This window comes from Orycteropus afer, unplaced genomic scaffold (genome assembly GCF_000298275.1).
Source record: "Orycteropus afer afer isolate SDZICR_OR568_19922 unplaced genomic scaffold, OryAfe1.0 scaffold00469, whole genome shotgun sequence".
In the NCBI taxonomy this organism is placed as follows: Eukaryota; Metazoa; Chordata; class Mammalia; order Tubulidentata; family Orycteropodidae; genus Orycteropus; species Orycteropus afer.
In genome coordinates this window covers 228,240-248,649 of record NW_006922056.1, presented here as the reverse complement: position 1 = coordinate 248,649, position 20,410 = coordinate 228,240, and the positions used below count along the sequence as shown (strand labels likewise).

General features: G+C 63.1%; 3 protein-coding genes across 3 annotated transcripts in view; 1 reads left to right on the top strand and 2 right to left on the bottom strand.

Annotated features, from left to right (window-relative positions):
* SOX18 (SRY-box transcription factor 18) overlaps nucleotides 1-7,248 on the bottom strand; it is an 8,473-nt gene extending 1,225 nt beyond the window's left edge. Inside the window, exons 1-5 of the mRNA XM_007954692.1 lie at nucleotides 7,226-7,248; nucleotides 6,427-6,497; nucleotides 6,222-6,334; nucleotides 437-455; nucleotides 24-300 (exon numbers count right to left, since the gene is read on the bottom strand). Coding sequence (XP_007952883.1) covers nucleotides 24-300; nucleotides 437-455; nucleotides 6,222-6,334; nucleotides 6,427-6,497; nucleotides 7,226-7,248 — 503 coding nt within the window. The remainder of the gene's footprint in view (nucleotides 1-23; nucleotides 301-436; nucleotides 456-6,221; nucleotides 6,335-6,426; nucleotides 6,498-7,225) is intronic.
* A 688-nt stretch (nucleotides 7,249-7,936) lies between these two features.
* On the top strand, nucleotides 7,937-13,950 carry TCEA2 (transcription elongation factor A2). The gene is made up of 10 exons (XM_007954690.1): nucleotides 7,937-8,008; nucleotides 10,213-10,275; nucleotides 10,398-10,503; nucleotides 11,245-11,332; nucleotides 12,162-12,292; nucleotides 12,504-12,560; nucleotides 12,889-13,043; nucleotides 13,105-13,251; nucleotides 13,726-13,797; nucleotides 13,942-13,950. Exons 1-10 carry the CDS (start codon nucleotides 7,937-7,939, stop codon nucleotides 13,948-13,950), a joined length of 900 nt encoding a protein of 299 aa, XP_007952881.1.
* Nucleotides 13,951-15,498: 1,548 nt separating this feature from the next.
* RGS19 (regulator of G protein signaling 19) lies at nucleotides 15,499-17,933 on the bottom strand. Its single transcript, XM_007954644.1, has 5 exons — nucleotides 17,904-17,933; nucleotides 17,577-17,722; nucleotides 16,175-16,249; nucleotides 15,775-16,009; nucleotides 15,499-15,690 (listed from the first exon to the last, which is right to left on the bottom strand). The coding sequence occupies exons 1-5, from the start codon at nucleotides 17,931-17,933 to the stop codon at nucleotides 15,499-15,501; spliced, it is 678 nt and encodes a 225-aa protein (XP_007952835.1).
* Between the last annotated feature and the right edge of the window lie 2,477 nt (nucleotides 17,934-20,410).

Genomic DNA, 20,410 nt, shown 5'->3' with positions numbered 1-20,410 from the left:
GGCGGGCGGCTCGTCCTGTGCGCCGTAGCCGGTCGGCGATCTCTGCATTCCAGCTGGGCGCGGCCTGGGCGGGACAAGCGCGGAGCGCGGCGGGCGGCGGACGGCGGACGGGCGGTGACAGTGGGACTGGTTGTGGCCCGACGCCCCGCGGGCGCCCAGATATAGCGACGCGGAGCCAATGGGCGGCAGGCGGGCGGGGCGCGGGCCGGTCCGCCCCCTCCCCGGGGGCTCCTTTCTTCTCGGCTGGATTCCCTGCGTCGCCCCCCCTCTCCGAGGGGGCGACCCCCGAGTGGGAAGGGGCTGCAGATGCAGCTGGGGCTCAGAGGGGGGAACACCCCTTGAGGGTGTGGGGTTTTCAAGCGGAGCTGTGGCTGCCCCACCCACGGAGTCGCTCCTGGCGGTAGTTGGGGGAGGGTGGCAGCGGCCAGCTCTTTACCTTGACCCTTCAGGTTATTCTGGGGGGGGGGCAAGGGGAATCGTTTCAACACCAAGTTCTCCAGGGCGTTCTAGACTCTAACTTCCCAGTAAGCAGGGCCTTTGGAAAGATGCCACTCTCCAGAGGGGCCTCTCCGGGTTGTCCTGTCCGTCTGTTCTTGCCCTTAACCTTCCACGTGCACATGGCATTTCAAGCAGGAAGGCCTTGGATACCACCACCACCACCACCACCACCCCCTCGCCCCATGGCGGTGGTGGGGTTAAAGGAGCAGACAGCCTGTCCTCCTACTTCCAACCCTACTTGAGATAGTGCTGGGTTGGACGTGGGGAGGGAGAGAGACCTAAGTGGGCATTGTGGCCAGTGCCCTCATTCCGCCCGTATGGCCTGTTTGGAGCCACAGGCGGGCAGCAAGAATGGCTGCAGGCAGAGAGAGCAAGGCTGGACTGAGATGTGGTGGGGCCACTGGGGAAAAGTGGTTTCCAGGAGAGCTTGCAGCTGCCTGCTTCTCACTGCTGTCCTGCTCCCACTCCATGGGAGGAATCCTGGCTTCAGGTCTCCCAATTGTCCCTCAACAGTCCATTGGGTTCTGTGGGCCACGGCCCTCTGAACACCCTACTCACAGCCTGGTCTGCTGGTGACCAGGGTCTTATGTGGTGCTGCAGTACCTCTCCTTGTTCCTTGGTGACCTTCAGGGTCCTTCCACCTGTGGCGTGTCCACCCTGTTCAGGTCAGCCTGAGTAAAGGGTGGGGTTTCTAAGGGTGGTTTGCAGATTTTCCCAGTTCTTCAGGTCTTCCCAGAAAATGCCAACCTTCCTCTTGCAGGTGAGATGGGGGCCAGGGAAGCACAGGCACCATCTCCTGCTGCTGCCTCCTCACTGGGACCCTCCCCAGTGCTAACATTGTGCCCCCAGGTCCCATCTGGGTCAAGAGTGGGGGAGATGGGTGAGGAAGACTCCAGTTAGGGGATAGGTCCCACGGGCCAGCTGCCCTGGTCCTCCCAGCACCTGTGACCACCTCTGCCTGTAGCCTTGTAGGTCTCTCTGGATCACTAGGCCTGGGAAGGAGCCTCCACACTGGGACAGATTGGCAGCCCCTAGGGGTCCAGAGTTATTGAAGCTGCTTGGGAACCACTTCTTGTACTACCTCACCCCCGTCCCTGGGCTGCTTGCCTGGAGTCAGACAGTGACCCTCCACTGGCCCAGGCTGCAAACCTCAGGTGTCTGGCCATCTTACCCTATGAGCCAGCTGGGGATGTAGGCAAGGACCCCTGGGGTGCCCTCCCTCATGCACACTGCCTGGTGGAGATTGACCAGGGGCCCCGACTATTGACCAGATGGGAGCCCAGTGGGGTAGGGCCACCATAGAGGTGATCCTGACCCTGCAGCACACCTATCCACAAGAGGCTGAGGGCTCTCCAAGGCTGCACAGGATAAGTGTGGGTGTGGCCCAGCCCTGGGCTGGCTGTGCTGGGAGGGATCTGCTGTGTGTATGTGTGTGGTCTGTGTCTGTGTGTCTGTGTGTGGGGTGAGGTGGACCCTAGTGCTGGGGCTGCCCCAGGCCTTGGAGGCCAGACAGAGGCTGTACTCTGTTGCAAGGAGACCAGGTCTAGCTACGGGTCCTCCTCAGTGAGGCCTCAGCCTCAGCACCCACTGAGAGGAGTCCCTGAGGCTTCACCACCAGCCATGGGTTGTGGTCCCAGCTCATCCAAAGGGGGAATGAATTGTTTGTCTAAGGTCATTCTTATGCCACCGGGTCTTCCCACCTTAGGCTGGCCTGGCCCCAGTAGGCTGCCACCCACCATTGGAAATGGGCCTTGTCTGCAACCCCCAGTACCCCTGGAGAAAGGTGGAGTGTAGTAGGAGTGGGGTGTCACGTGGGCACCATCCACCCACCCTCTGCCCACTACACTCTCTCAGTCTGGACCAGACCCCCAGCCTTTGGGGGAGGCTCATCAAGGATGCTGGGCCATCCCCCATGGTGGCTCTGGGTTGGGGCTTGGCTCTGCTCCGGGCTGGGGGTGGCAGGACCTCCCAGGCGCTGCCCAGGGCGCAGACCTCACAGGCTCACGCCAGCCAGCCCCCAGCAGCTGCAGAACTAGCAAACCTGGGACCAATTACTGAGTCCTGGGGGCCCAGGGTCTCTACTCCCAGAGCAGGGGATCCTCTGTCAGCCAAGGCTCCAGGTGATAGGGACCCTCTAGTCTCCTGAGGCCCCAGCTTTGGATCCACCTTGCCTACCGTGGCACTGCGGTAGCAAGGCAGCCCCTGTCGCCTGGGCCATTCCGACAGCAGTGACGACCATGTGGCCCAGAGTGCTGGGACCCGGGGGGAGGCCGCCCAGTGTCTCAGGGCCAGTTGGGTGCTTGTGTTGCCAATTAGTGGGTCTGGCTTGGGAGGTCCCTGGAGATGGTAGGTCTGTCTGCCCCTGCTGTCCTGTTTCAGGCCTGGAGGGCTGGGCCTGGCTTGCAGTGAGTTGCCAGCCCCATTTCTGGGAAGAGACTGGGGCTGGACAGGCTAGGGGTGGTCTGTGCTTTCCCAGGTGGGTGAAGGTGGCCGAAGTGTGCAGGAGGGAGAGGGCTGGGGTGAGCGTGTGTGAGTGTGCAGGGGTTGACTTGTGCAGGTGAGAGCAAGAAGGTGTGAGGGGTGTGTGTGTGTGAGCATGTGTATGTGAATCCATGCGTGAGCATGTGAGGGCAGGCACAAGTGGGAGTGAGTGTGTGTGTGTAGCTGCTCACCTGGCCGGGGCTCTCAGGTGCTGAGTTGGGGGTCTATGTTCATGTGTGTGATTCCACACAATCATGAGGACCCCCAGAGTTGGTGTTAGTGCAGGACTGGGTGTTGGGGGTTGGTGCAGGTGGGGGCTGCTGGGCTGGAGTCTTGGGGTGTGCGTGGGGGGCTGTCACAAATCTAAAGGGGTGTCAGGCCAGGTGTCTGTGGTGGCCAGGATCCTGTCCCCCTTTGGGTGCTGTGAGGCTGTAGGCTGAGTGGGTGCAGCTGTGAGAGCTGCAGGGTGCCTGCTCCATGCCACTGGTTCAGGTCACGTGGTAGAGGGGCTGCTCTGTATGACGTTGTGGGGGCTGCAGAAGCCCATGAGATTTTATGCAGGTTGTGTGGGACTGTGGGGTGTGGGCTGTGGGATGAGGTTGGGGTGCCTTAGGGGCTGGGGGCTGATGCACATCTGGGGGGTGCCTGGGTGCCACGTGAGCTTGAGGGTTACCATGTAATCCTCTGTGGGTGTTGTGTGGTTGCTGTGTGTCCTCGGGGTGTGCTGTGCACTGTGTGGGCCTCCTGGGCTCAGCAGGGGCTCCATGGGAACCAGGCTAGGGGGCCGCCCCTCTTGGTTTCCATGGTAACAGCAGGGAGGGGCCAGGAAACAGCAGCTCAGGAAGGAAGGCCGGCAGAGGGAGCCTGGGCTGAGCAGGCGCCAGACTCTGTCCGGTGGCCGGGCCGGCCCACTCCTGTCCAACTTACCTCTGTCCGAAAACCAGCCCCCTCTGCCCCACCACTCGGTGCCCTGGCGTGTGACCGAGTGTCCTGGGTCCTACAGTGCATACCCAGTCCCCAGGTGGCTCTGTGCATCCCTGCTGGCTGGTGCCTCCCGCCCCCCATGCTCTGGGTGACATTTATTGTCCAGGGGGCCTTGAACCCTCCTTGGGGTGGCTGCCAGCTCCCATTGGAATCAAGAGAGAGGGGGACAGGGCAGGAGTGGGAGCAGAACAAGCCCTGGACCTCCATAGGCCCTGTGGGCCATGTGCTTCCTAGCTGCTTGTCCTGGCTTTGGTGACTAAACCGGTGGGGAGGGCCAGGACTCTTGTTCTTGGGGCCCGTCCACCCTTGGTGACAGCATCTCTCTCACTCAGGGAAAGGGCTGGTTCATCCATCCATTCACTGTCACTGATCTGTGTAGCAGGACGCCCTTGGGGATAAGGATTCGGTGGTGAACAGAAGCTGCCCACAGGGAGAGACAGATAGGCAACAAGTCCACGACCAGCCAGAATATGGAGTGCCAGGCGGAGACACACTGGAGAACAGTGCCGTGGCTGGTGAAGGGCATGGGATGGCTGGGACGCCATGGCCTGCCCTGGGATGAGCCTGAGCTGATGCCTGAAGAAAGCATGGGGAGCAGACGTGTGGGTTTGTCGGGGGGCTCTAGGCTGAGGGTCAGCTGTACAAGACCTCGGGGTGCGGAAGCCTGGCTGGGTATGGCGGAGCACATAGGAGGCTGGTGGTGTTGTACTGAGAAAAGTGGGGAGAAGACGAGGCTCACAGGGGCCTGGGGGGGTCTCTCTTTTCCCAAAAGGAACTGTGGGGTCTTGGGAGGGTTTGGGAAGAAGAAGGGTGTGGTATCACTCAGCTTTCACCCCTGAGGGCCAGGGCCGGAGCCCAGTGTGCACAGGGAGCCTGGGCCTGCCGCCCACCCGTGGCTCAGACTTCACTTCTCTCACAGCCCGATACCGCCCCCCTCCCTGGCCCAGGGCCTCTGGAGAGGGGGAGGGTGGAGTGGCCGCCAGGCTGGCGGGCTGGCAGGCTTGAGGGCGGCGTTTCTGGGAATTGTGTTGGGGGAAGTGCATTGTTAGATGGAGCCTGAAGCAGGCAGCCGTGCTGGCCTCCGGGGGACGCCTTGCACCCCCACCCCACGCTGGGAGCTGGGCCTGGGCCAAGGCTGTGGGCCGGGATTTTCCGAGAGACGCTGCCTTGGGCAGGCAGTCCTTCCCACTCTGCAGACTGGAAGACTGAGACCCAGAGAGCAGGCTGTCAGCGGTGGGCAGGGCCAGAAGTAGCTGCGCAGGGGGGGGTCTTGCTGGACCTAAGTCCCTGGTCACAGAGGCTGGGACCCAAGGGAGGCTTAGGTGGGTCGGTAGGGGTCACGGTGTCTCGGCGTCCCTGCAGTGGGGAGGGTCTGGTAGACTAGGTGCCTGGGAGGGGGCAATCCGTGCCAGCACACTCCCTCACATCCCATGCATGCTGCCCACCAGGGTCCAAGGAGGTCCAGAGAGCCAAGTCCTTCAGCTGTTTCATTCAGACCCACCAGGGGGTGGGTGCGGGCTCTGGGCTTCAAGGCTGCAGCTTGCCTAGGGCAGTGCCCCCTATGGCCATGGGAAGTAGGGGGTCCGTGTGAGCTCAGTAGCCCCAACCTTCCCACCACAGCCCCGCCCAGCCAGAAGGGAAGCTCAGTGCCGGTCCACTGGGGTCACGGCCAGGCTGGGCGGGTGGGGGTTGGGGACACAAATAGAAAAATAATGGCCCGGCTTCCGATGTCTCTCGTGGCCGAGGCGGGCGGGGCCTCAGGGCCGGTGGGAAGGGGCATCGAGGCCAAAGGGCGGCTGCCTGCGTCCTCCAGGCCCTCACTTGGGCATTTCTGCTCCTCAGCCTCCCAGGACAGGACTGTGCTCCTCAGAGGGAGCTGCTCCGTGAGTCTCTGTGAACCATGGGAGATAAAGCGGGAGGGCTCCCTGGAGGAGGAGGCTACAAGGCTGTGGGAAGCAGATGCTGACAGCTGTGCAGAGACGGACACACAGACAGGCTCTGGGGCCAAGGGCTGGTCCCCTCTGATCTCTCACCCCGTCAGGTTCACACCTGCGGCCCCTTTCCTTCAGCCGCACCTCTGCACGTGTATGCCACAACCCCTGCCTTCTCTGCCTATGCACACCTGGCCTGCCAGGGCCGAGACTGTGGTCTAGCCTCCCCTGTCAACCTTCGGGGGTTGCATCTGTCTCGTGGGCAGGGGGAAACCGGGAGGGGGGGCTGACCCAGAAGCTGGTGAACCAGGGCTATCACCGCCTCACCCTCCAGAAAGGCTGCTGGCACCAGGAGAGCAGCGGCCCTGCTTTGCTGAAGGGCGACTGTACTGTCTGAATGAAACAGCTGACGGACTTGGCTCTCTGGACCTCCTTGGACCCTGGTGGGCAGCATGCATGGGATGTGAGGGAGTGTGCTGGGGGCATGATGGGAGCTGGTGGAGGTTGCACCCCAGGTCAGGAAGTAGCTCACATATGGAGAGCGTGTTAACTGGGTTTTGAAGTGTGAGCAGGAGTTCGCCTGCAGGTGCTGGAGGTGAGGGCCTGAGCAGAAGCCAGAATGTGGACATGCCAGGAACGGAGGGCTGGGATCCGGAGGGCCAGTCTTGGGACTAGTCTGGGGAGCTCTAGTGAGGAGGAGCCTGGGGCAGGATGTGAGCCAGGTGTCCAGACACGGGGGTTCCCCCCCTGCTGGAGCCCAGCACAGCCCTTCAAGGCCCCTCGCTGTGGACTAGATGGCTATGTCACCGATCTGCTCCTGCCATCTAGAGGCTGCTGCTTGCCACAGGCCCAGCCCTGGGCTACACCCCTTCCACGGTCCAGGTGGTGGCGTGCTGGACTCCAGGCCCCTCTCCTGTGAGGGCCTGGAGTAAGTTGGGGTTCGGGGTTTCTGTCAGTGGGATGGGCTGTGGTCCCCAGGGCAGAAGCATGGGCATCACCTCATCATCCCACCCCATCCCGTTGTCCACCATTCTTCCTTGTCACCATCCCTGCCTGGGCTCGGGACCTACAACAGTGATTGTTCGGTCATGCTGCATACCTGTTCTGAGCGGGGATGAGATTCAGCTCACATCCACCCCACAGCAGTTTTGTCCCACGACGCTGTCAGCACTCCATTTATAGACCGGGAGACTGAGGCACAGAGCTGTCACTATCTTGCCTAGGGCAGCTTGAGGGGCAGCACTTGAGTTGGCAGCCTGGGGCAGGAGGACCCCCCAGGCGGTGCCCCAACCCCTGGTGCCTTCTGACCCAGGCCCAGGCCCCTCACAGACCGCAAGTCTATGTTGCGGCTCATGCCCCTGGGGCGTCCGTGCGAGTACCCACAGCCAGCGCAGGGAAGTTGGAGGCATTTAAGACAGAGGCCCGGTTGCAGCTGGGCCTAAGAAGCGCGCAGATGCTCTGGCGCCCCCTACCGGCCGGCCTGCGCCTCTTTCCGGCCGACGGGCCCGTGGCCCTCTTCGCTGGGGCTTGAACCAAAAAACAAACCCACAGCGATCCAGTCGATTCCGATTCATTGTGACTCCATTGGGTTTCCAAAGCTGTAAATCTTTATGGAAATAGATCTCCTCATTTTCCTCCCACGGAGCAGCAGGTGGGTTTGAACCTCCGATCTTCTACCCACTACGCCAGGACTTGAGAGACCGCAAATCGTCAGGCCCCGTGGGCTCCCGGCGGCGACCCGCGTCGTGACTACATTTCCCAGTAGGCTGCGCGCGCACGCGCCGGGGCGCCTGGGAGTTGTTGTCTAGGTGGGGCGTGCATGCGCTGGGCGAGCGCGCGGGGGGACTACGCGTCCCAGGGTGCAGCGCGGCGCCCGCGGGAGCGGGGGTTTGAGGCGAGGGTCTCAGCCGCGGCGAGCGGCTTTGGGCTGCGGCGGCGGGCTCTGAGGCCGGCGGGTGCGGGAGGCGGCGGCGGCGGCGGCCGGGGCCGGTCTGAGCCGGTGACAGGCCGGCGAGGGGGCTGCTGGGGTGTGTCCAGGGGCGATGATGGGCAAAGAGGAGGATATTGCGCGGATCGCTCGGAGGCTGGACAAGATGGTGACCAAGAAGAGCGCGGTGAGGGGCGCGGGCCTCCAGGGCCCTGGGACCCCCGCCCTGCCGAGCCCCCGCCGAGCCCGCCGAGCCCCAGGTCCGGGCCGGGAGACCCCTGGAGGTCAGGACAAGCTCCCGCCCCGGCACAGGCTCCCAGGACGCAGGGAGACCCCCGCCCACGGGCGAGCCCTCCGCCCGTCCCTGCGCCCCGGCAGAGGTCGCCGGGCAGGCGGACCCCATCTCCGAGCCACCGCCCTGGACTAAGGCCCCTGCCGCCTTTAGACCCAGGCTCCCACCCATCCCTGTACCAAGTCCAGACCCGGGCCCTGCTGGTGGAGGCCTCCCCTGGCCACCTCGCCTGCACCTCATGGAGACACCTCCCCGGCTTTGTGACCCACCGCCTTCCTCTTTCCTGGTCACCCCTCTGCAGTCGCAGCCCAGGGCCCTCTGTCTGCTCTAGGCCCCCCACCTTTCGCAGACTGCAGAGCTTGGCACCATCCCTCCAGTCCCCCTGCTCCCAGCTGGGCACTCCGTCATCCCCTTTCACAGCAACAGAAGGCTTTCCCGGCCGCCACAAAGTCCTGTCGCTCCAATAAATTTTCCCTTCCTTAGCGAGAACTCAGGCAGCAGGGACTGGGGTGGGTGGAAGTGTAGAACCCCTCCGGAAAAGCCCACAGGCTTGTGTAAGATGGGGGAGGTGGGTGCTTGCTGGCAGTGCTGGGGCCGCTGGCCAGGCTTGTGGCTGAATGGGCTGACCATCCTGCTATCTGGCAGCCATGGTGTGCCCTTGGAGGCTTTGTGCTGTGGCTTTTAAGAAGGGCCAGGCCTGACACACCTCTCCCCGCCCCCCAGCTTCGTGACCTTAGCAGTCTTCCTGCTGCTTCACGAAGCATCCTTGGTGGGGACCTCCCCCGTGGGGGTGTCATACAGGGCCTGCCAGCTGCGGGCAGCAGACAGCCGGCGTTCAGTAACCCTTCAAGAGGCCTGCTCTCTCCCCACAGACTGGAAGCATCACGGGGCAGGGCTGCCGGCAGGGAGTTGGCTGAGAGGCTGGCCTAGGTGGCCATCTCAGACTGCATAATGGCCATTGGGGTTTGGGGTGGCTTTTTGGGTCTCTGATGATCCTGACTCGGCTGGGGTCTGTGGGCTCCCTCATGTCTCTCATTCATTCATGCAGCCAGCGTTTGGGCTTTGTGGAGGCTGTGGGCCAAGTAAGGGTGTGGTCTAGTCTCTGGTTCTTTGCAGGATGATTGCAGGTGGAATGCAGGTGCTCCCCCGGGGACAGGGGTGGGGAAAAGGGCACCTGGCCACTGGGGAGAGGATGTGCCCAGATGGAGGCATGGCGGCAACAGAAGTCCTGGGTGGGGGGACAGGGACGGGACACAGTGCCCAAGGTGCCAGGCAGAGCCATCTGCCCCTGAGCGGACCCAGTGCACACCCCAAGCAGCAGCCCTGCCTGGTGGGACAGGGAAGGAGTACAGTCTGAACAGAGTCGCCTCTCTGGCTGGGGAGGTGCCAGGCCTGTCCCTGGATGGCACCTGGGCTGCAAGACATCCTCGGCTCTGGAACCTTGCTTGAATGGTGGATCGTCCACCCCTCCTCCTCTTGGGGGAGACATGTGGAGACTGGTGTGGTAGTATGTCCGTGGAAGAGGGCACGGTCCCGTGGGCACAGATGCAGCTTTCGGTAGGAAAGCCTCGCTTAGGAGGGACCCTGTGAGCAGAGATCTGGACAGAGGACGGGAGGCCTGGCAGTGGAACAGATATGCAAAGGCCCTGAGGCTGCCTGCGACACCTGGGGGACAGAGAGGTGCACTGTGCCTGGGCTTTGGATGGGCTAGACTGAGAGGGAGACCAGCTGGGTGGTTTCATGGTGCAGGGTTATGGCCTGTGATGAGAAGGCAGGCATGGGACTGGATGATGTTGCTGTGGAGAGAAGCCTGAGCAGTGGGGGTGCACCTGCCTTGCCTGCATGTTGGGTGAGGCCGCCCATCTCCAGGGCGTGGGGACATGGACGGGGCGCTGTCTCGCTTGCTCTGGCTCTGGGTCAGTGGCACAAAGCGATCCCGTGGTGAGGCCGGAAGTCAAGGGGCTCGCGCTGCAGTGCTGTAGCCCAGGTGGGGCCCCAGCCTGCAGCATCTCCAGATTGTTGCTGCCCTATGTGATGGAAGGCTGGAGTCCCACCAACCTGCCACGGAGGTGGCTGAGTTGAGGTCTTCCTCATTTCAGGAAGGAGCAATGGACCTACTTCGAGAGCTGAAGGCCATGCCTGTCACACTGCACCTGCTGCAGGTGAGTCTCTCTGTCCGTTAGGGGGAGTGGGAGGGGGCACCATGGACAGGGGTGGACTGTGGGTGAGGAGGGTGTCCAATCCCCAGCCCCGCTGACCCAGGCCCTGCCCCCGCCTCCGCTAGTCCACCCGCATCGGGATGTCGGTAAACGCACTTCGGAAACAGAGCTCAGATGAGGAGGTCATCACGCTCGCCAAGTCGCTCATCAAGTCCTGGAAGAAGCTCCTGGGTGCGGTCAGGCCCTGGGCGGCTGGGGTGGGGAGGCAAGGAAGACAAGCCCTTGAAGGACCAGCAGAGTTGGGAGGCCAGGTGGAGGATGAAGGAGGTGGTTGGCTGGAGTGTGGCCACCACCCTGCTGGGAGGGGATGGAGGGAGGGCAGCTCGGGCAGGGAGCATTGAGCTGGGTGGACAGGCGACTTTCTGGAGAAGGTGGGACGGCTGGGACTGCAGAGACATCCCATCCCACCCGGGACAGGGAGGCCCCCTCTCAACCTCAGAGCCCCTCTGAGCCTGTGTGGCCATCAGGCACACGTGTGCTGTGGGGGAAGGGTCCCAGGCCACAGCTGGGGCTGGGGGAATCTTGGCGTGTAGTTGCCCTCACCTGTCTGGCCGGTCCAGATCAGGCACGCTGCTCATGCGGAGGGCTGGCCTCGGGCACACTGCTGCCACGGCTGTTTGGCCCTCACACCTTCGGTCGCTCTGGAAGGTGGGCTGGCCCTCGACAGGCCTTGGGAGGCAGCATGGGCATTCCATGGTGCCCTTCGAGTGGGAGATGTCTGCAAAGCGGCATCGCAGGGGTGCAGGGACTGCAGAGACGAGGAGCTTGGGAGAAGGCTGTGTCAGTGGCAAGACGCAGTAGCCCCTGGCAGTCCTCTAGCCCTGGATGTGACCTGCTCACCTCCCTCGGCCTGGCCCAGCCCCTCTGAACTGCCGTGCTGAACGCCTTGCTGCTGTTTTCTGGCAACTACAGATGCTTCAGATGCTAAAGCTGGGGAGCAGAGGGGTGCGTCCCTGGCTGTGACACCCTCGAGAGACACCGCTGAGGCAAAGGCCCACAGGTGCGCCTGGGGGCAGATGTGCACTGTCCCTGCTCGGCCTCATTCGTTCTGGAAGCTGTGTTCAGTTTTGCCCTGAGGGCGCTGCCCTTGGGGCCCTGCCTGCTCTGGCCTTGCCATGGCTCTGGACTCTGTGCCTGCCTGACCAGTGGGGGCAGCTCCAGGATCCAGAACTGGTACCTGGCTAGAGGATGGGGCAAGGGGTATGGGTGTCTCAGAGAGGGCCAGATGGGGGCAGGCAGAAGGGGTGTGCTGGGTGATGGGAGGGGCCGGGAGGACAGGTGGAGAGGAGGTCTGCGGGCTGGGAGGTGAGGGTGGTTTGAGGCTGCCACTAAGCAGCATGTTCTTGTGCATACAGGCACGTGTTGGTCTTCCCTGGGGAAACTTCCCTGTTTCCACTGCCTCCCTACCCATGGGACCTCGTGGTCATGAGACATTGAGGCATAGGGTCTGGGCTAGGTAGCTGCAGCCCCGCTGCTGGGCTGCCTGCATGGGGGCCCAGCCCTGTGAGAGTATGTCCTTACTGGTTTTACACTTGGCAGGTGTCACCTGAAAGCTGGTCTTGGGCAAGCCGAGCTCTCTGCCAAGGCAGGTGGGGGCCTTTGCTCTTTGGCTCCTTGCCTGGTCTTGCCATGGTGGTAGCTGCCATCAGCAGATAAAAGGGGGTCTACAAGGGTGGGCTGTGTCCTGGACCTCCCTGAGGCCTTCGGCCAGCCCTCTTGATGGTGTAGGCCTCCCCCTCAGACAAGCTGGCCCCTGCTCCTGGCATCCTGGCCTCTGGTCCTGGGTCACTCGGGCCTGTGTCTGAGCCCCATGGGCCATCCCTCTCCAGCCGCAAGAGACCGGAGCCGTCCAAGACCCCATCAACCCCTCGCATGACCACATTCCCCCCAACGCCTATCACCTGTGATGCTGTGCGGAACAAGTGCCGGGAGATGCTGGCTGCTGCCTTGCAGACGGACCGTGAGTTCCCACCGACTGTGCCTAGCCCCTGTTCCTGCCCACGCTCTAGACAAGGGACCTTGAGGGGCAGCCCTGGCTCTTCCCCAGCCCAAAGCTGCCCACCTGGGGCAGGCAGGGCCTTTGGCACACGGTGGTATCCCCTCCTGCTGCTTGGGCTGGTGGGTGGGTGGGGAGGCCAGTGGACTTGGCTGCTCAAGCCTGCCTTTTGCAGATGACCACGTGGCCATCGGCGCGGACTGTGAGCACCTGTCTGCCCAGATCGAAGAATATATCCTTCGTGCGGGCCTGCAGGCTGGGGCCTGTGTGGGCCTGTGGCTGGTTGGACCTTGCGCCCCCTGGTGGCTGTCGGTCGGCACTGCCGGCCACCCCATGCCCCGGCTGGGATCAGAGTCTCAGTGGGGAATAGTGCAGTGGAGGCCGCTCTGCCACCGGCCAGGGTGGGCGACTCTGTTCCAAGGGGCTGGTCCTGACCGGTGGGCGGAGCGGCCTGGTTTCTCATTCTTGCCCAGCCCTTCGTGGCGCCCTGGGGAAGGGACGCCCATGGAGGACCCCAGCCCAGTCCCCTCGGGATATGTTTGGGTCCTTAACCGCTGCACGCATCTTCCGGGACGTGGGGAGCACGGACGTCAAGTACAAGAACCGCGTGCGGAGCCGCATCGCCAACCTGAAGGATGCCAAGAATCCTGGGCTGCGGCAGAGTGTTCTGCGCGGCGCCATAGCGCCCCAGCGCATCGCTGAGATGACCTCTGAGGTAAGCCGCAGGGCCGGGGGCGGGGCTGCCGCGGGGCCCACGCTGACTGGTGCCCCCTCAGGAGATGGCCAGTGACGAGCTGAAGGAGATCCGCAAGGCCATGACCAGGGAGGCCATCCGTGAGCATCAGATGGCCCGTGCAGGCGGCACCCACACCGACCTCTTCACGTGCAGCAGGTGTAGGAGGAAGAGCTGCACCTACACTCAGGTGGGCCCCAGGGAGCAGTTCTTGGAGGTGGGGCCCGCCTGCCTCATGCTTAGGTTGGGGACCCTGTTGGGCCCAGTTGGGGGCACCCTGAGGAGTAGGGTGTGATGGACGGACATGAAGGTGCTCTGAAGTGAAGGGGCCTCAGGACCCCAGGATGTGTGGGGCCTTGGAAGATGAGGGGACATGGGGGTCAGCAGATAGGGCTGTAGGAGGCCATAGGATCCATGCCACCCCCTCTGTGCCCTTCTGGGCCCATCGCTCTATAAACCACACAAGCTTCCGGATGACACAGAGCACAGTCGCCAGGCACAGCACCCTCAATCCCGGGTTGCCTGCCTCTGTGGCCAGCATTTCCTGCCAGCCTTCTGTGAGCCTCTGCCCAATGTGGTGACCATCTCCCTCCAGCCGTGGGAACTTGGGTTTCCCAGAGAAGCAGCCCCAGGGCCAGGCCCCACTTACCCCAGTCCCTCACAGGTGCAAACCCGAAGCTCTGATGAGCCCATGACCACCTTTGTTGTCTGCAATGAGTGTGGAAACCGCTGGAAGGTAGGTTGAACCTTTGGGTGGGAAGGTCTCAGGGTATCCAGGCGGCGTGGCTGTGCCTCTCATCTCAGCAACAGGAGGGGTTATGAGTGTAGGCTGGGCTGAGACCTTGACCGCTGTCAGGGCCTCATAGCCTACTCCCCACAGTTCTGCTGAGCCTGGGCACACACCTGTAGCCTTTGCTGCCCTCCCCACCCATCGATGTGGCTTCTCTGGAGACCCAGTGCTGTTCCCCACCATTGTAAAGTGACTCACCTCATCCCTGTCCTGCCTGGTGTGTACCTCTCACCTGTGGCACAGATGATTAAATGTTTGTTTTTGCCACTTTGATGTCTTTGGCCCTCCGTCTGGGTGGGCTGTCCCCACTCAGGACAGCCCTTCTAATCTGGGGCCAGACGACATGGGGGCCCGGCAGTGGTGGCTGCAGAGGAGTGCTGGCTCCAGAGGGTTCACTGCGGGCCTGTGTGTAGAGGTGGGCATGGGTGTGCGTGTGGGTGAAGGGTGTGAATGGGGATGTGCACCAAGGAGTTTGTGTGTGTGTGTACAAAGGCCCACGGAGCAGGGTACGTGGGCAGGTGGGGAAGGGGCGTGTTTTGTCTGTGTAAACTGTGGGTCCCACGTGGGGTCTTCACTAGTTGTCTGCTCCGAATCCCCTCCTCCCCCAGGCTGCCAGCAGCTCCAGTTCTCAGTGTCAGAGGCTTTGACCTGGGTGCCTCCACCATAGCCTCCTGTGAGGCCTCTTGCAGCTTGTTCTCTCCCCCTTCTCTCCCCACATCTCTCCTGGAAATGGCAGAGTGGACCTGCTGGGGTGGGTGGCGTGGGGGTCTTGGAGCCTGGGCCACTTCCTGTTTTGAAAAACTTAGCTTCTCAGTGACTTGGGGAAATGGGTGAGGAGGCCATTCCTAGGGACCCATGAGAAGGTGGAGGCAACTGCCTGTCCCAAAGGGAGGCATCCCTGCTGTGCTCCTCGTCAGGGCGACTCTGGAGGCCGTTCACAGGTGCCCCTCGGCCAGTAAACTCTGGTGCAGGAGGCTGAGCAGTGCCCTGCTTGAGGGCAGGGCAGGAAGGCTCTCCAGGGGTTGGGTGGGCTGGGTCCTGGCCAGGCTGTTGGGTGAGTGGCACCTGTGCCTAGAGCTCCCCAGACACCCCAGTGAGGAGACCACTGCCTAGTGGGGATGACACATGGAAATAGGCAGGAGAAAGACTTTGTTTTAAAAATATCTTCAGTAATAAGACATCCTATCGTTTGGGGTGGAGATAAATAGGAAAACTTTTTCTTTCCTTTTGGTAGAACACACAGTGAGGACGCTTCCAGGTTTAAAGTCCTTGAATGGAATACCAAAAAGGCCCCTGTCACCTCGAGCCAGGTTCTGGGATTGGGGCTCTGACCCCCGGGGTATAGGCAGCTCTAGTCTGGGGCTCTGCGAGTTATAAACAGTGTGCAGGTTCTGTGCTGCACCATGAGGCAGTTCCCAGGGCCAGAGGGGCTCCTGGGAAGGCCCTTCTCCCTGGGCAGGTGCCCCCAGGGGCAGGGAGGGAGGAGGAACCGGCCAGGCCAGAGCAGGCGCCCCCATACCTGCCTTCGCTGGACCTGCAGCACCTGGAGCCTCTGCCTGTCCTTGTGGCAGCGGCAGGGACTTCCTGGGACCGGACTCGCTGTGGAAGTCCATGCAGGGCCCTAGGGTCCTGGTGCTCCAGGTGGACTCAGGCCTCCGAGGAGGAGGGGGTGGGCTCTTGGAGCAGCAGGGCACGGTAGGTCGGGGAGCCGAGGAAGCGGGGGTAGGAGTCCCGGTGCATGAGCGTGTAGATCTGTAGCTGTGCATCGTCGAACGTGTGCGCAGACGGCTCCTGCATCCGTTTGTTGATGCCCTCCCGCACGCGCGAGTCCAGGCTCACCTGTAGGCAGGCAGGCAGGGAGTGGGTCAGGGGCTAGGCAGCAGTACCTCCACCTGCCCCACCCCCCTGCTGTGCACCACGCACCTCCTTAGGGGACAGGATGGACACGTAGTCCTCGTAGATGAGCCGGGCCTTCTCGTCCACCACATGCTGGTTGGCTTCAGCCTTGAGCTCCTCGCAGGCCAGCCAGAAGAGCATGTTCTCCTCGCTGTACTCGGTACGCAGGAACTCGCGGAACACACTGCGACCCGCCGGACTGTGTATCAGCTTGTCAAAGGACTGTGCCCAGCTGCGTACCTCCTCAGGGCTCGGCGCCGTGCTGCGGGCCACAGGAGGTCAGACGAGGCACCTGGCGCCGGCCTGCCCGCTGGACCACAGATGCATGCACACCCTCACGCCCACACACCCACACGCCTACACGCCCACCCCATGGCTGCACGCGGCCACCCACCTCACGTGCGCACACAGGCTAGCTGGGACTCACCATACTTCGCAGCTGGGGAGGGGCTGCAGTGTGGCCTCCCGAGAGGCCCGCCAAGCTCGCCGCCTCTCTTCATTCCTAAAAGCAGAGATGGGCCTGACTGCCTGTGCTCGTGGGCACAACACACAGGTGCACACGTGGCCTTCAGCACATGGTTATGTGCTCATGTGAACGGTCAGCACATGGCTAGACACAGATAGGCGTGGAACAGCACCGAGCCACGCACAGGTAGACACGGGCACAGGGCTTGGTGCACAGGTAACCTGTGCACAGAGAAGCAGCCCCTGGACTCTTCCCTCGTCATACCCCTCCTGCGAAGGGGATCTACTCACTGCCCACCCCTCCCTCCCTCCTGCTGAGTCAGCCTGTCCAGCTGCTGACCCTGCCAAGGCCATGGCTTTTGCCCTCCTCTTCCTCCTCAGCCTTGTTTGGCTGGTGACCCCACTGTCTTCCTGCTGGGACCCTATGTGGACTGCCCGGAGCTCCGCCTGCCTCCCAGAGCCCCCTGGTAGGCCCATACTGCAGGCCCTACAGGCTGCCGATCAAGGTGAAAGCCTGCCCTGCACTAATACGTTAGGCCCCAGTGTCTGACCCTGACTCCCAGGAACACCTCCCCTCTCCCCACTCGATGGCACCAGCCCCACATCTCCTCCTCAGAGGCATCGCTGCTTCCGGACATGCTGGCCCCCAACCCAAGTCCTCTCCATCCTTCCCACACTGCGGCCCCTCCCAGTGCTCCCCACCACGGTCTCCTGCTTGGGCTCAGGCCTGGGTTGCTCATTGGTTGGCTCATCTCATTTCAGGTCCCTTTGGTCCACCCCCTCCCCGGCCAAGCCTGAACAAGGTCAAACTCTGGGGTGGTGGCCTCCTATCCCAGGGCCTGTGCCCCTACTGGAGCTCTTCCCTACCTTCCCAGGCTTGGGAGCCCTAACCCTTACCATCCCCTCCTCAGAGCCCCCCCAGCTCCTCCTCTGTGGTCCTTGGCACGACCTGCTGGACCTGTGCTTCTATCTTGTGCTCTTTGGGGCTCCGAGGCCTGAGCCTGGCCCAGAGTAGCATCGATAGACATGTGCTAAGTGTGTGGACAAAAGCAGGTGTACGTGTGCATGCAGTACACATGTGCTGGTACCTGCCCACAGGTACACCTTTGTCGCACATGAGTCTCCTGGAGGAGCCTTGGCAGGACAGGGCTCCTTGTGAAGGCCCCTTCCAGAAGCCTCTGGAGGGCCACAGGGCGTCTGGGGAATGACCCCACCCCTCCCCAACTAGACCCCCCCCATGAAGCTGCCACCCTGATCACCGCCACCCTCACGTACCCTCATGCTCCCTGCATACACCCAGCCCCCTGTATCTGTCAGCCCCACCCTCGGTGCCCCGCGCACCTCGGGACCCCAGGCCCACGTACCAGGAGCAACAACAGCAGCAGCACCAGCACAAGCAGCAGGGGTTGCGGCTGGGAGCAGATGGGGTGGCCACAGGAGGGGCCGCTGAGGGGGCTCCATCATGACTGGACATGGGGGGGGGCTGGTCTGCCTCCTCTGGCCCTGTGTGCTGTGGGAGATGGTGGCTTAGAGCAGAACACACCAGCCAGTCCCGTCCCCCAGTGCCTGCCCGCTGGGCTGCGCTCCCTGAAGCCCTTCTGCCTCCCAGGGGTGCAGGGTCTCCCAACTTTTTGTTTTCCCTGCCGTAGCTTGCCCTCCCCTCCATTTTCCCCAGGAGCGTGGGGACGCACCTGTGTCTCAGCCTCATGCGGGGTGGGCATGGGTGGGCCAAGAAGGTGCCCCAGGCTCTGTGGTGCCTGCTCCGGAACCCTGGCCACGGCCGGGGGTCTGAGGAGAGAGGCCGAGGCTCTGTCTGAGAACCTGAGACCCCAGGCCCTGCCAGCCCTGGGGTCCTGAGAGGTTCTGCGTCTTGCCTTCCACCTTCGGCCCTGGCTCCCAGGACAGTGGGGAATGGAGCCCCATCCTAGTCTGAGCCCCTGACAAGGTTCCGGGACACCCCCATCAGCTCAGTCCCTGGGAAGCCGGAAGGCTGGGTTCCTCTTTCTTGGTTTCCAGCTCTGCCCCTCCCCGGGGGCTGGGGCCCTGAGAATCATGGGGGTGGCAGCCAAGCCTTCAGAACACCTCCAGCTCCCTGCATGCTGATTGTTTTGCCCAGACTGTGGGGGCTGGGAGCTGTGACTCCTCCTGTGAGCCTCCGTGGGTTCACAGTTGACTGGGGACTCAGCAGGGCAGCAGGCTGGGCCTGCAGCATGCAAGGTTTCAGTGGAATCGGGCAGGACCTCCTGAGGGCGCAGGAAGTGGGGCAGGGCGGGTGTCTTGGAGGAGCTCGCCCTAGCCTGCCACCCCACTTAGCCGCTTTGGTCTTCGGCCCCCACCTTTCCCCCGGAGGCCCTGCCTGACAGAGCTGCCTCCTTACCCTGCGCCCAGCATCTCTGTGGCACCCCTGCCTGCCCACCGCCTCCAGGCAGCGGAAACCGCTGTGGCCAAGCGCCCTGCCGCAGGGTGTGCCAGGCTAGGGGAAGGGGCACCTGCCCCTGAGTTGGGGCCTGGGGTCCCTGCGCTGGCCATCCTGCCCTGCATTGCCAATGCACTTTGGGCAGGGGTGCCAGTGTTGATGGCCAGGTGAAGGGCAGGGGTAGCTGGCGACCCCTCAGGCTGGCTTGGTGGGGTTTGGCCAATGTGCACACTGCAGGTGGTTCTGAATGCCCCTGCCTGTGCCCATCGCACCTGCCATGGCCCTGTTCCACTCATTTTTCGCTTATCCTCCGCCCCACCCCAGAGTGTGGTTTCCGTCTGCCCTTCTGTGTTGCCTTTCGGGCCTGCAGGGAAGGAGCAGATCTCTGGGGCCCCTGGTCGGTCGTGGGGACCTCATGTGGCAGCACTCAGGGGCCACGGGGCTGCTCCTTGGCCTGGACATGTAGAGGTCTGGGCTCTGACAGGCTGTGGGGGCACAGAGTCTTCTGGGACTTCAGTGCTTACCATCCCTGCTGGTCTTCACTGACCCAGAGAGAGGTCTCTGGGGTCAGGTTTCTAGGAGAGGAAGGGGTGTGGTCCCACCTGAGGCCTGAGGGCTGTAATACCCAGACAGCACAATGACATTCCTCCCCAACACCACATCCACTGGGAGGGCTGAGGGCCCCAGCCCTTTCCCCTCCCTTAGCTCCAAGGTCTCTGAGTTGGAGGAGGGGAGCTTGTTTGGGATGCAGAGCTGGGTGGTGTGGGCCAGGTCCTTTCTTCTTCAGGCCCTGGGCCTGGTTCCTACACCTGGCCCCAGTGCCCTCCCCAGGTGGCTAGGGATACCCCATGCCCTGGGCCACTTCCTCTATTCCCTGTGAGGGCACAGGGTCTGCCTCTCATGATGGTGTTCTGTGGCCTCCTCCCCTTCCCCGGTCCTCAAGCTTTGGCTCCTGAGTCTAGGATGGAGAGGTTGGACAGGCAGCCAGTTCAGCCCCTGGGGACAGAGGTTCCCCTGGGAGCGCTGCTACTCCAGCCACAGAAGGAAAAGGAACGTCCCTGAGTCGCCCAGTCCAAAAAAAGAATAAGAAAATGTGACAATCCCAGAAAAAAATGCCATAACCTTTAGGGGGGCCACAGCGCAGCCCATTCCCTCTGATCCTACCCAATGCCACCCTCTCCTGCTAGCCTGGTGGGACCAAGGAAGGCCTGGTGACTCCCCCCCCCAGCCCGCCCCTGCAATGGCAGGTGCGACCCCCTCTCTCAAGTCTGGGACCCTCTTCTGACGGCCCCACTCCACCTTAAGGAACTCGCTCTGGCCCGGTGCCTCACTCACCAGCGACCCAAAGGTGGGGTGGGGACGGAAGGAGCCAGGTTCACCCTGCCCTCACTCTGGCCTCCGAAGGGGCGTGCACTGCAGCGGGGACTCGATCAGACGGCAGGGGGTACGCCTGCGGCGTCTAGAGGGGCTGGGCCGGGGGCGCTGCGCCTCCCTGCCGGCTCGCGGGGCTGAGCGGCTGCCAGATCCAACCCGGGCGGGGGCGGAGGGCGTCCCGCCCCGGTCCCTCCCCACCGGGACAAGGCGGGCGGGAGACGCGGAACCTGGGTCCTTCCGGCCCCCACCTTTGAGCAATCGCTACCCCCAGCTTAGAGCTGCAGAAAAAGGGGAACCGGTACTGTGCCCCTCCCCCGCGCGGGGGGTCCGGTCCCGCTGCGGCCCAGGGTCCACGTGGGCCCGGGGCGGAAAGTCCGGGTGCAGCCTCGGGTGCGCTGGCTGCCAGGC

What these genes read in the sequence shown, in the direction of transcription:
- TCEA2 (XM_007954690.1), top strand. Translation starts at nt 7,937, where the DNA reads ATGATGGGCAAAGAGGAGGATATTGCGCGGATCGCTCGGAGGCTGGAC. An exon ending in GCTGAGGCAAAGGCCCACAG is followed by an intron (nt 11,333 to 12,161) that starts GTGCGCCTGGGG and finishes ATCCCTCTCCAG; the next exon opens with CCGCAAGAGACCGGAGCCGT. An exon ending in GTCTGCCCAGATCGAAGAAT is followed by an intron (nt 12,561 to 12,888) that starts ATATCCTTCGTG and finishes TAACCGCTGCAC; the next exon opens with GCATCTTCCGGGACGTGGGG.
- RGS19 (XM_007954644.1), bottom strand. Translation starts at nt 17,933, where the DNA reads ATGCCCACCCCGCATGAGGCTGAGACACAG. An exon ending in CGCATGAGGCTGAGACACAG is followed by an intron (nt 17,723 to 17,903) that starts GTGCGTCCCCAC and finishes CATCTCCCACAG; the next exon opens with CACACAGGGCCAGAGGAGGC. An exon ending in TGCTGCTGTTGTTGCTCCTG is followed by an intron (nt 16,250 to 17,576) that starts GTACGTGGGCCT and finishes CTCTGCTTTTAG; the next exon opens with GAATGAAGAGAGGCGGCGAG.